This window comes from Protopterus annectens, chromosome 7.part0 (assembly GCF_019279795.1).
Source record: "Protopterus annectens isolate FY-2018-M chromosome 7.part0, PAN1.0, whole genome shotgun sequence".
Lineage (NCBI taxonomy): Eukaryota > Metazoa > Chordata > Ceratodontiformes > Protopteridae > Protopterus > Protopterus annectens.
The window spans coordinates 241,952,920-241,967,671 of record NC_056739.1 but is presented as its reverse complement, the minus strand read 5'-3'; the positions used below and the strand labels follow the sequence as shown (position 1 = coordinate 241,967,671).

At 33.8% G+C, this 14,752-nt stretch overlaps 1 protein-coding gene across 1 annotated transcript; it reads left to right on the top strand.

The window, feature by feature from the left end:
• The first annotated feature begins 10,471 nt into the window (after positions 1 to 10,471).
• On the top strand, positions 10,472 to 14,438 carry LOC122805924 (vomeronasal type-2 receptor 26-like). The gene is made up of 2 exons (XM_044076169.1): positions 10,472 to 10,520; positions 13,537 to 14,438. The coding sequence occupies exons 1-2, from the start codon at positions 10,472 to 10,474 to the stop codon at positions 14,436 to 14,438; spliced, it is 951 nt and encodes a 316-aa protein (XP_043932104.1).
• The last annotated feature ends 314 nt before the right edge of the window (positions 14,439 to 14,752 follow it).

Here is a 14,752-nt window from a genome sequence, read left to right as displayed (position 1 = left end):
TTCCTTCCAGCATCGGTCATCTGTTGATCCACTACTTCATCTTCCTACGACCTCTTGTCTGATACCCTGTTGCATTGGATGGGTTACTTCTAATGGTCTTTTCACCTCCTTAAACAATTCTTCCACCAGCTACTATGGGAATTCATCATTCCTTCAGTGAAGACACCTCCATCTGTAAAATTCAGGATACAATAGATTACTAAAACAAACATCAATACAACCCCCACATTATCCCCTTCACTTTTTTATATTTGATATACTCCTCTGAAGAAGTTCCACAAGTAAAGTGAATGAAAGCGCTAGTTTGATTCTGTGTTTTATTTTTCTTATATTCTGCTTTTGTGTTTTTTTGAGGTTCGTGTTTGTTACAGTATTTTGTACCCAAAACTAAAAAGACTGTTTGAAGCTTCACCAAGGAGTAGAACTTAAACTGAAATTTAGCAATTTCATTTCAATGGAGACTTCTTCAGGATCTAAATTACACCATTAAGCCAGATGACCTCAGATCTGTCTGAGGAAGTATAGTAATATTATGAAGACCAGCACTTTTTCACAGGTTAGATATTGAGGGTTGACAGAAATAAAGCATGACCTTCAATGAGGTCTCATCATAATATTAGTGTGATTAATTTATTTGTAGTCATTAAGGCATCAATTTCAGGTGGTAGCTGCAAATTTCTGCAGTGAGATATTGCCTGATATTACTTAGTGCAAATGTAGGATTTCCACCATTCATGGCTTTCATTTTATTATTGCAATAACCCTTTAAACTTCCCTACGTAACTTTAGTGGATTTCTACATATTCCTACCTCTTTCATAAAAAGAGCTGCATGTATATGTTGGTAGTCCTGTTAATCAAATCTGTTGTAAAAGCCAGCTAAAACCTGAAACATTTGTTACTCACAGGAGCCAGTCTCTGTCTTTGTTACTGTATTTTATTATTTTTTTCCTATTTTCTGCTATCTGTCCTGTGTAGTTATTACATAATACTACTATTGTACTGAAATTAAATGACACACTTTTACATATAAATTTGTAAGGAATGTTGTTCCTAGAAAATTCTGAAAAAAAATCTAAAAGATACAAAATAATTTTTTTCACATAATTATGTTTCTTTAATAATATGGAAAATGTTAGCTCATATTTTTTTTTTATGCAATGCAACTTGCATTCTTGCATTAATTTATAGGCTCCCAGATCTGATTGCAGTGAAACCTGTCAACCAGGGAACCGCAAAGCTCCAATTCAGGAAATGCCTATTTGTTGCTATGATTGTGTGCCTTGTTCTGATGGGGAAATTTCCAACCAAACTGGTAAGTGTTTTGCATTTTTATAAAGTGAAAATATTCCAGCTAACATATAAGTGCAACACTTCCATGATATTTGACTAAACAGAAGAACACAAAATTCCACATACCTATAATGAAAATATTGATTGTCAGTAATTCCTAAAGTCTTTGATTTTAAATATCAGATAGATGGGCTAAAAGTTTATTTTGCATATTACAGTAATAATGAATTCATTCAGAATATCTAAATGGATTAGACATTTTAATTGCAAGTCCTTGTTTGGAAAGCATTTGTATTGTTTTATTCCTTGATCATACATACTTTGCTAACAAGGAAAGAGAACTGGTCCAGGAATACTTTTCAGCCACAACCCATGACACAATAGCAAATACAATAGTAAGTAAGAAATGTAAATAGCAATAACATAGAAAAAGATCAGTACTATCATTAAGGCAGCTGGAAATATTGTATGTATAATATACATGACAGGTGTGACAGTGATTATGTAAAACAACTAACATTTATGAGAAAGCATACACTATTAATGCTAAAATGTACAAAGAAAACTTCATAATATATTCAGAAAATAAATGAATATAGAATTGCATTCAATCCTATTGCATAACTCACAGTGCTGTAAGATGTTACTACTGTTTAATGGATTAGAAGGTATTTTCAATGTTCAGTGTTTGAAATGGGATATCCCTGCTCATCATGACTTCAGCTGTAGTCCAGTCACTGCAGGGATGCCATGCACAATGAAACTTTATTAGACACTGATTGTGGATGTCATCATATAATTCATGGAAGGGTTCATAAGCCATGTGAAGAAATGCAGTAGTATCATTTGAATGGACACTTGTAACATGTCTATGATACCTTATGCAGCCTACTAAAAAGTGCTGATTGACTGTATGTCCATCATCATGCTCACCCTTGTCTGCATGGTATATGTTGTCCCCTTCACCTCTATCCCCCTTCCCATGTAAGAGAAAGGCCATTTTGGTGGCAGACAGTCCTGCAGTCACAGTTAGACTGTCTGTCACTGCACTGTTAGGCTTAGGTTCCCTAATTATAGAAGCATCACTCTTCATGTTTTCACACAGTTTTGTACCTGCCATGGCTGTTGCATCACTGTGACTAGTATGGTTAAAGACTGGCCAGGATTATCTTTGGATTTATATCCATGTCTTGTGTTCCTTGTTATCATTTGCTGCATTCATAACTTTTATTCATATTTTCTGTTACAGCTAGTTATGCACTGTATGACGTAAACATTTCTTCTTGTTTAATATGTATATCTGGAATTACTTTTTCACCTGTATGCATCCTATGCAGTCTGTTGCATTGTTGCATCTTTGAAATTTTAATACCATCTGTGACATGCTTTTTATAATGCCTTAGGTGTATATCTGTCTTATGTATTTCAGACTTAATGATTGTAGTTGATACCAACAATCTGAGTCATTCATTATAGCACAACAAAGAAACAATACAAAAAAGCATATCAAATGCTCGGATATATAACATAGGGGGATATAATTTGTCAACATGTCTTGGAGAAATCTTGCTGAGGCCACATATCAGATGCTGGGATACACAGACTTGAGAGAAGTACCCAGCAACACAGGAAGATATAATATGTCAATTTGTCTTGTAGAGACCATTGCTGAGACCATGCTAATTGTGTGGAGTGCATTACAAATAAGCATCCCTTGAATACTATGTAAACCTCCTGAAGAGCATGCATAAGATGGAGGTTACCATTTCCTTTATTTTCAGTTGAAGAACTGAGGGGTGTGGATTTGGTTGGATGCATGTCATTGAATTACTCTGTAGGAAGATGAGAAGCTGAGGCACAAGTTCATGGGAATAGCAGAGAGCACTATTGAGCTAGCTATGCCTCTGTATCAAAGTGAGTGTTTTCATTGTAAAACTGCTTCAGATCTTTGCCATAGAAAACTAATTCTCTTTAATATAAAGACCCAAATAAGTCTTATGATGGCAGCATTCATTTTGACACATAATTGACCCATAATAAAGCTTCTAAAAAGATTGTTCTAGGGTTGTCTGTACTTTATGATACACAGAAATAAAGGAGTTCTCTGATAAAGGGATTCCAGTGGCTAAGGAATAGTGCTCCACTAAAGATTTTTAATGACATTGAGTACATGGAAAGTGACACCAGTCCTTCTTGGTAGCAACAATTTTTGATTGCAATATTCTTTTTTTAGGAACTTCTGTAGTGTTTCAAGTATCTATCTATCTATCTATCTATCTATCTATCTATCTATCTATCTATCTATCTATCTATCTATCTATCTATCTATCTATCTATCTATCTATCTATCTATCTATCTATCAATCTATTTCAAGTGAGATAAATTACAAAAGGTAGAATATATTCTACAATGGGTCTAACCAGAACAATGTGCAGGGGATCAATAACTTATTTCATTTTTTTAAAGATATACCCTTGGAATGAATTGTTATAAATAGGAGGACTTACTGGCTATGGTTGTAACATGGGGATCCATTAAAAAGGTGCCTTATACCCAGGTGTCCAGGACTCTGATGACAGACTCATTGTAAACTCAAATATCATAGCTGAAGTAGGTGGTAGCAATTTGTTATTGTTTTGTGAAGGAAGGAAATGGTACTTCATTTCTTAGCAACTTGTTTGAGCATTTTCTCCATGCACCATGTGCTAACATTTAATATTTGCACTGAAGGGAATTTGTGAAATTATTGAATTTACAATTACACTCAGCTTGCAATCATGAGCAAATATAGTTGGCTAGAGATCCCTGTTGTCACAGCTGAGATCCTAAAGGGGCTTATCAAAAAGAAGACGGCCAATACAGACCCCCCCTGAGAAATGTCTTTGGTCATCTTTTCCTCAGCATCACTGACCCTCACACCATATGTTCTGTCCTTGAATGAGTTTGCAGACCATCTTAATATGTAATGTTCTCATATTTGTAATCCCGCAATGTGATATGGTATCAAATGATTTTGCTAGTTTGAGATAGGCAGCATGAATTGTGTGATCATTGTCCAAAACCTCCAGGATCTTTTCAAGGAAGTTCACAAGACTGAGGAACTGCTTTTAATAAATCTAAATTGTTGTGGTTCATGTGTGACTATATTTTTAGAATACTGGTTTATGAAGTCCGTGACAATGCATTCTGTGGCTTTGCAGACAAAACTACTTAAGTTAATAGCCCTATAGTTGCCTGAGTTAGTGGTGTGGCCACACTTATGAAGAGGCATCACTACCACAATGTGCCATTGATCAGGAACATGCACTGTGATGAGGATTAGGTTGAAGAACTTAAAGTCCAAAAAAATCCACCAGTACCAAACAAGAGTCCAAAGTACCAATATGACCAAAAAAAAAAAAAAGAAGAAGCAGGAACTCAATCGTTCGCAGTTTATTCAGAAGGCAGAATTTAAAAAGCAAAACTTTCGAGTTGCATCAACTCTTTCTCAATGTAGATAAAAATCATCCATTATATTATATACATTGCATTGTACCATAACAACTTCAGTTCAGAGTTAGAACATTTATATCAAAAAACAACCAATTTGTCACATAATTAATTACAATCAATTAATATAAACCGGCCCTAAAAAACATTTAAACCAGCATTACACTTTCATATTAAAAAAACAATATAAATAATAAAACAATAAAACAACAATATAACATCATACAAACTCTCTTTTTAACTTTAAAATAGGTTTAACAGTATTTCTTGTAGTTAAACCTGGGGGCTTATCTGCCCTAAAATAATTTATCCAGTTATATTCTGCAACTTTAGTTCTTGCTACAATATTGCCCCCCTTACTCATTTACTAACATTTTGTATCACTCTGAACTTAAAGCTATCCTCATCTCCACATTCCATAACATGTTTGCTTAAAGCATTCATTTCAACTTTCCTTCTTATCTTATATAAGTGGGAGGCTATTCTCTCTATTAACTTTTGATTTGTTTTCCCTATATAAAAGCTGTTACATGCAACACAATTAGCAATATATACTAAATTTTCAGTAGTGCATGTAGCAAAAGTATCAAAGTAAAATATCTTATCTGTAATAGGATGAACAAAAACAGTATTGGTATTTATATTTTTACAAAAGGAACAATTAAAACAAGAGACGGTACCTTTAGTATTAATTTTATTAGTACTAATGCTATTCGTCACCATATCCTTATAACATAGTTTCTGCTTCAAATTCATTTCCTTCTTAAAAGTAAAAGAGGGCCCTTCTCCTACTATTTTCTTCAGTTCAGAGTTAGAAGCCAATATGGACCAATTTTTGGTAATAACAGATTTGATCATGTTAGTACATCTATTGCACTTGGTACTGTATCTAACCATTTTAACTGGCTCTTTTGGTCTCACTACCACTTTATCAGAAAAGTATGGTTTCCCTACAGTTTCACACTCACCTATAATATTATATACATTGCATTGTACCATAACATTAGGATACTCCCTAGAATGAAAATCCATGGACATATTATCTAACTCTGACAAGAATGATTCATGTTTTGTATTGAGTCTACTGGCCCTAACAAACTGACTCTTGACAACACTATTAAATATATGTTTGGGATGCATACTAGTATAGTGCAAAAATCTAGATGTGTGTACATTCTTATTATGGATAGTAGTATCAATTAACTGTCCTTCTTTTAATAGAGTGATATCAAGAATCTCAATTTTAGTATCAAAAAACTTTAAATCAAAAGTTAAAAAATCAATAGTGGTCAGCAAATAGTCAACATAAGTTCTCACTTCCTGTACATCACCTAACCAAATAATAAAAGTGTTGTCAGCAAAACATTTGTAATACATTACCCATGGCTCTTTGAAAGTTCCTAATTCATAATCAACATACACAAAACGCCTTTCCCAATTAGCAAGAACAAGGTTGGCATAGGTGTTTGCCAAAGGGGTTCCTATAGCCACCCCTAATTGTTGATGCTATAGGTGACCATCAGATAGGAACACATTATTTTCCAAGACTATCTCAAGAATCAAACATATTGTTGCAACTTTAGAAGGAGAAAAAATATTATATTTTCTCAAAAACTCTCTTATAAATTGTACCCCCACGTCATTTGATATGACAGTGAATAGGAAGTAATGTCCAAAGTCACAGACATCCAAGTAACATTATTATTCTTATTACTAGTCTTATTTTTAGTAAACCATCCATATACGGTCGGCAAAAATCATTAGAATCCATTATATAACTCTGACTATACTTTAGTTGTTTGTCTTTTCAGCTTTTCCCAGTTAGGGGTCACCACAGCGGAACTCCGGTCCACTAATGATTGGCAGTCAATTTTTATGGTGCCGAGTTGCCAGCCCAATGCCCAACTTTCAGTGAAGGCATGCCCATTCACGCATGTCTTTCGGAGGCCACTCGACCGTGGGGAGGACATGCAGACTCCACACAGAAGGCACTCCAGCCGAGAATCGAACAGGAGAACCTCTTGCTGTGAGGTAACAACGCAACCGTTGTACCACCACAGATTCTCTGACTATACTTTAGTAAATCATGTAATTCATTCTCCAAATACTTAGATGTTGCTGCTGTAATCCACTGACTACCAGATACTATAGGCCTCATGGGTGGGACTTGTATATTTTTATGTATCTTGGGTAATCTGTAAATAACAGGTATTAATGGATTAGATACATATAAATAATTATAAAATTCTGGCATTATTGAACTATTCATATGTAGGTTATATAAATGTACTTTTACCTTATGAACAATCTCATTCAACTGCAAAAAAGAAATAGGCTTAAATGTAGCAGTAACAGATAAGAAGCCGTGCATACATTGGAAATACTGTTCTCTATCCATAATCACTACCTTACCACCTCTGTCAACTTGTTTAATTACAATATTATTGTTATTATAAAAGCTTGTCTTTCACCCTATGATAGATTATAGAAATGATCTACTTTATTATTAAAATACTTATCATAGATTTCCTCTTCACATAATTCATAAAATGCTTTAACTAAGGGTGTACTGTTAGGAACAATTGTGCTCTTTCTTGCCAAAGGTAAATTATCACTATCAGTGGTCTTATATAGTAATTTAAGCTCAACATTACGCACAAATAAAAGTAATTCTGTCAATAACTCATTAATCGTTCCTTGTGCTGAAAGTACAAATGTTAGATCTTTATCCAACAGTTTTAATTCTTCAGTAGTTAAAATATGTTTAGATATATTCAATACATTAGAACCAACAGTATTTATCAGCTGCTGGTTTTGCTCCTTGTAACAGGGCTTGTTCTCAATACTTGCTGTCCTACCTGAGGTCCCACTGGTGTTCGGTTGGTTATTGCAGTCCATTATTGCTAATAACTTCTTTTTCTGCTGTTGTTCCTCCCACGTTGCAGTTTCTGTATTTGTATTGGGAATTTCAATTGAATTTTCCCTGGTGATCAATAAAGCTAGTCATTAACAATATTGGCAGAAGCTTGGTTGGAATTAGCAGTAAGTACATCAAGGGATCTCACACCATTGTTAGTTAAGTTGGTTTGCGCAGTTTGAGATGAAGAACTTAAAGACAGGATCAGCTTGATACAGTTTATAAGAAACCAAGAATGCTGCCAGGACCCAATGAAAAAGTAGTTTTGGCTTGCAGAGCAGTTTTAGGGATATGGTCCTTGGATGAAATGGGTGTTACTCTAGTATGTATGAGATGGGGATGACAGTTTCAGGGAGTAATTTACAGCAGGCTTGTTAGTCTATATGTTGGCAATGCCTTCAGTGTTTGAATATGCATTGCCATTACAGATAAATGCTGAGCAGTGATGTGAGTTATTTCTTGTAGCTGAAGAACGTTTAATTATTCTTAACCTCAGAAGGTTTAATTATTCTTAGCCTCAGAAGTAATTATTCTTTCATTATATGCTTTTTGGTTTTAATAGCTGTATTTAGTTTTTTTAGTGAAAAATTTTATATTTTCATTGTAATGACAGATTCTGGCCTTAAAAGGTTATTTAAGCAGATTATTGCTTCTGTTGTAAAGTATATTTCTATCTACTGACCGTGGTGTGGGTAGGTAGTTGGTGTATTGAATTTACTTAAATGAGCATAATATACCTTGGTTCCATTATTTTTGCTTACCCTCTATTGATTGGTGCATACTTGTTTATTCCTTTTTAAGTTACAACGTGCATTATTCTTCTGTTTCATAACAAAAATATGGAAAATATACTAAAATAAGCCAACATTTCTGAAAATATAAAGAGCAGGAGTTGTGGTAAATTGTTAACATCCCAGTAGATCTGTATGGCAATTGGTGCAGATGAATGAAGCACCAATGTGTTAAAGAGCTGCTTCCAGTACCCAGGGTTCTAGGTTTGATTTCTTCTACCTTCATTTACCTACTGCATGAGTCTAACCAAGTCAGTTAACCAGACACTGCCACAGGGTCACCCCTAAAAAGAAAAAATTTGTCCAGTGTGCTAACACCGTCAACAAACATATAAAATAACAAAAAAATAGAGAGATGTGAGAGATAAAGCAATTTTGGTGGGGCTTGTGTAAGACTGCAATCATAAAATGGGTCTATATTATATGAGCGAAGTTTGAAAACTTTGAATGTTAAATAATCAAATTTAAATGTTCAAACTTTCAAACATCAAACATATAATAAAAAAAAAATTAAAAAAAGGGAACTTACCTGACTAGTGTAGGCAGGGGGGCAAGCCCCCCTGTGCCCTCACCCTACAGTTCTTTACATATACCAACTCCAAGACTGCACTATAGTGTGATAAAGGTTAAGATTTCCCTTACTACACTGTAGTGTGGTCTAGGAGTTGGTGGGGGGTGCTGGGGATCTTGCCCCCCCTGCCTATAGCCGTTAGTTTTGAATTTGGGTTTTTTTTTTACATATGTTCGAAGTTTTATAACTTCAAACATTTAAATTCGATATTTTAATGTTCGAAGTTATAAAACTTTGAACATATGATATAGACCCCACAAAACATGGGTAAAGTAAACAATCTATAACCAGAGGTCTGAAAGCGCATTCAGAATATATTTTGTTTTTTGCGTTTTTTTTTGTTGTTGTTGTTTTGTTTTACTTCAAACACCTTTCTTGAATTATAAAAAATGATGTTTAAAGAAACTGCAGTGTTTCTTAATGTCCAGAGTTTACTTAAATATCTGGAACTAGATATAACCCCTTGTGGGCTGAGGGCCTGTAAGGATCATGCCACTCCTTTTGATTTGCAGGATGAAAGCGATGTTAACTTTCATAAAAGATGGGTGCTTGCGGCTCATAAATGTACCCTAGAATGGGTTTCCATTCTAGTGGAATGGGACAGGGTGAAACAAAAGGAGCTACAAACTGTGATTAGCTCTACCTATAATAATTTGGTTACTAAAACTGGCCCAGTGTTCCTTGATAAAGTGTTAAAAGATATTAATTTAAAATTAAAGGGTCATGAGGAAGAAATTTTGGCTAGGAAAAAGATAAAACTAATTTGGGACACCCATGATTATGACAACAGTAAGCCCTTCTTGTCTAGAACCAATCGGAAGAAGGCTTCCCGTCATGTGTCCTTCCAAGAAGGAAGGAAACAATTTGAACAATGCTCGTTTTCTTCTGTTCCTTCTTCTGTAGAATCAGACTCCTCTGGGGAGGAAGAAAATGTAATTGTGAATAATGGGACTGACTTTCCATCGCTTCAACAACCCCAGTATGCAGGCGGAATGCAACAAACTTTTCACAACAACACAAATTTTCATCAAGGGGGATCTAACACAAGAAAACGCCAACGGCAGGGCCAGTTGACATCAGCTTTGCAACAACAGAATCAGCAGAACCAACGGCCACAACAATTTCAACAGTATAAAAGAGGAAAACGGTAACTGTTCTACATATATTGTTAATTTATCTGGTTACTCTTTGAATGATGCTGAAAAAGCGGTTTTAGAATGTGGATTAAAGTTCATACCCACTGTTATCCCACATTTACATGATATCAAATGTGACATTTTTAAATTTGTTAGAAAGCTGCAACTTAAATATTTTTTTGACATTAATAAAACATTTTCTGTTAATGATAATAATGGTGAATCAGATTCTTCTTTGGAGAATGATAGTTTTTAGTAATGTATTTCTGGTGAAATGGTGAATGCTTACTATATGTTTGATACTAGTATGATTGAGACTCAAAGTAAGTTCATTCCAATAGTAAACAATTAAGTTATTGTGTCATTTCATAAAATGTTTAATTTTTCTGTAGAACAGGAAGTTAGTAAGTTTTTCAACTGCTCTAATAATATTGTATATAATCTCACAAAGAGAGAATGGTCTGCTTTATTAGCATTGAGAGAAAATCATTAGCTTATATTTGAAACCTTTTGATAAAAGCAATAAGTTAGTTATTATGGCTTCTTCTAGATATTTAGAAATGTGTTATAATCATCTGAATGATTCTAATGTTTATCAAACTGTGCATGTTTCTGTTTATGAATCTTCTTTAACTGAATATCTAGAACTTATTGATAAGGGTGTCAGGTTAGGATATATTTCTGAGGAAGATGCCAAGAAGAAATTAAATATTAATCATGCTTGCATTGCCTGTTTTTATTGTTTACCAAAAATACATAAAAACTTGCACTATCCTCCTGGATGCCCTGTTATATCAGGAAAACAGTATTTTTGTATAATATAGGATATTTGTTACATCATTTGTTGCTACCAAACATTATGTTGTTACCTGCTTATGTTAAAGATGTGTTTGGTTTTCTCAATAACATTAAAAATATACAATTGAATTTGAGCATGTATTGGGTTACTATTGATGTGTGTAGTCTCTACACTAACATTACACATTTGCTTGGTATGGAGGCTGTTAGATTTTTTTCTTGGGGAGTGCCCTGCCAATGAATACATTTTAGAATTATATTTCTGCTTAACAAAAAGCATTTTTTAATTTAATGGGGAAAATTTCCAACAGAAACAGGGAACTGCTATGGGGTGGCATTTGCGCCCTCAAATGCAAATCACAGTATGGGATTGTTTGAACAGGAATAAATATATATATATATATATATATATATATATATATATATATATATATATATATATACATAGGTCTACTTTTTATAATAAATATGTGAGATATTATGCTTGATTTATTGATGATCTTATTTTTTGTGTGAAGGGGAGAAGATGAGGTGGATGTGTTTATTGAAACCCTGCAGCTTAATAGATTTAATTTGAAGTGTGATGGTATTCAAAAAGGTCAACAAGTCTCCTTTCTGGACATTGATTTGGATATTTCTAAGTCATCAGGGTTACATACTAAAGTCCATAGAAAATTTGAGGGGAATATTCAGTACTTAAAACCCTCTAGTTGTCATCCTTCCCATACCATAGAGGTTTTGCCATATGGGGAAATGGTACAAATCCATAGATTACGTAATGATGAACTGGAACTTCAAGAAGAGATCTTTAAAACTAGCTGCATGTTTGAATCTAGAGATTATAATGAGTCGGTTATTTCTAGAGCAGTTTCAAAGGTGAAAAATATAGAGAAAAGAAATAATATTGATAATTATAAGGCTATTTCTACATCAAATGGGTCCTTGGCAGATATATATTTTGTGACTACATATAGTTGTTTTAATGAAATATTGATTGATTTAGTTAAATATTATTGGATTTTTTTACAATCTGCTAGAGAGTCTCAGTTGTGGCTTCCTGACAGACTCAATCTTTTTATAAAGTGGGAAGAAGTTTAAAAAATTGTTTAGTGAAAAAGAAATTTATTATGCCCCTTATCCACACATACACTATGATTTCTAGTTTGGGTACACAAGCTTGTGGGAGATGCAAAGCTTGTAAATATGTTGTAAACAGCTTTGATAGTATTAATAGACTCAGATTTAGGTTTAAGGGTCATTTTAAATGTGATACTGATGGTATCATTTATGCATTGGCATGTCTGTGTGATATGTTCTACACTGGACAGTCAAAAAGAGCATTTAAAGTTAGAGTATTAGAGCATATTCATGATATAGAAAATGCTAAGGAATCTAGTTCAGTGGCAGTACATTTTCAGACAGCACATCAGGGTTCTTCAGTGGGTTTACAGGGTACTGTTTTAGAGAAAATTGATAAGGCTTTTACATATTCTTGTATGAAAAATAAACTTTTGTACAAAGAAGCTTTATATATAATACTTTGATACCAAAAGGAATGAATGCGTAATTTAATTGGAAAATTTTACTTTAAATGTTTAATTATACTGATTGAGTTTTTAATTGATTAATTGGTTACACTATATATATATGTAATGTGTTTTATGGTGTTTATCCTCCTTGAAGGCATTCTAGCCGAGATGTCAGAGAGAGAATAAACTTGTTTGGTGGTCACTGGTTTGTGGTTTTTGTTGTTCTATTTTATTTTATTTTCAGTGTTTTTTACCTTTCTTGAATTATAACTTGTGACATAGGCAACTTTCCAGTCATATAAAACTAATCAAATTATATTGACATAACTAACACTATACTTCACATATATTGCTATATATCATATATCCTATGCAATAATACATAAATCATTCAATTCCTGCCTGTTTTTAACAAGAAATATCTTTACTAAACCATCATTTACTACATAAACAATCATACATGTATATAAATGAAAACAAATGACACCAACACAATCCTAGTTGTAAGCATTTTACATCACAAACCATATTGACACATTCCCAGTTGCAAACATTATACATCACTTCTAATCTACCTAATCTTTCTCACTCAAACATCACATAGCTCATTTAAGACCTGCCACCTTTTAGACCTCATTTATCCCTTGTATGTATTGTTCCCACAATTCCCATTTTTATCTGCGTAGTTTGCTCCTACCCTTTTCTAAATATCTCAATTCCAGTTGTTTTATCTCTGTTACTATATTCACTACTTCCAGTATAGTTGGTTAAGAGGATGAGCAGGATACCTGAAATGGATTATGAGGAAAATGAAAAAAGAGAAAAAATAATAGAGTGGAATTAAGGTCATTAACTGGGAATGATTAAAAAAAACTATGTAATATCAATAAGTTTTTCATATTTGTGTACTAATTTGTCATTATGCAATAGAGATAAACAAAATCAGCTTCTGAACACTATTTTCATTTTTCCAAATTCATTCATTTTCTTTTCTCGCTGTAATATTTTTCAGATGCCACTGACTGCAAAAAGTGTCCAGAAGACTCGTGGTCAGACAAGAAAAGGTTAATCTGTATCCTAAAGCAAGTAGAGTACCTGTCCTTCGAGGATTCTTTGGGAGCAGTTCTGGCTGCCTTCTCCATTGCATTTGCTATCTTTCCTGCATGCATACTTTGGATATTTATTAAATATCGGGACACGCCAGTAGTGAAAGCAAACAACTGTAATCTCAGCTACTTCCTCCTCATAGCACTCATTATGTGCTTCCTCTGCTCCTTAATATTCATTGGAAAACCTAATGATATAAGCTGCTTATTAAGGCAATCTGTATTTGGTGTAATATTTTCTGTTTGTATCTCTTCTATTCTAGCAAAAACAGTCATTGTGTTTATTGCATTCAGTGTAAGAAGGCCAGGAGGATACCAGCAGAAGTGGCTTGGAACAAAGACACCCGTTTTTATTGGGCTTTGCTGTACCACTCTACAGGTTATGATATGCACTGTTTGGGCCACATTTTCATCACCTTTTTCAGAAAAAAACACAAGTCTGTACAATGAAAAAATAGTAATTGAATGCAATGAAGGGTCAGTAACCATGTTTTTTTGCATGCTGGGATATCTTGGGATTCTGGCAAGTGTGTGCTTCATAGTTGCTTTCTTAGTGCGAAAATTACCAGACAGATATAATGAAGCAAAATTCATCACATTCAGTATGATAATATTTGTTAGTGTTTGGCTGTCTTTTATACCAGCATACCTAAGTACCAAAGGAAAATATCTGGTTGCTGTGGAATTATTTGCCATCTTGTCTTCAGGGTTTGGGCTTCTGAGCTGCATTTTTTTCCCGAAGTGTTATATTATCATGTTAAGACCAGAGTTAAATACTAAAGAATCTGCAACGGGAAGCTCACACTAAAAGCAATTCTGACAAGCAAATATTTCTAGTTCATAAAGATAAGAAATAAAAATATTAGGTGTCATTAGACAATATAAGAATCTGAAACATGCATACTTTACTGTTCCTTGTATTGGTATAGTTAGAGAGAGAACTTTCCACACAATATAATAATATAGTGACACAGGCTGTGACTTTGGGTAGGAACATTTTTCAGCATACCCTATCCTTATGAGTCTTGGAGACCTGCAAACATAAAGATTTTAATTTTCTGAAATACAACTTCCAAAAATAATAAGATTTGTATGTTCCACTGCTGCATGGATATGGAAGTT

Coding starts and splice junctions, on each gene's coding strand:
- LOC122805924 (XM_044076169.1), top strand. CDS start 10,472: ATGGTGAATGCTTACTATATGTTTGATACTAGTATGATTGAGACTCAA. Junction 10,521..13,536: donor TAGTATGATTGAGACTCAAA/GTAAGTTCATTC, acceptor AATATTTTTCAG/ATGCCACTGACTGCAAAAAG.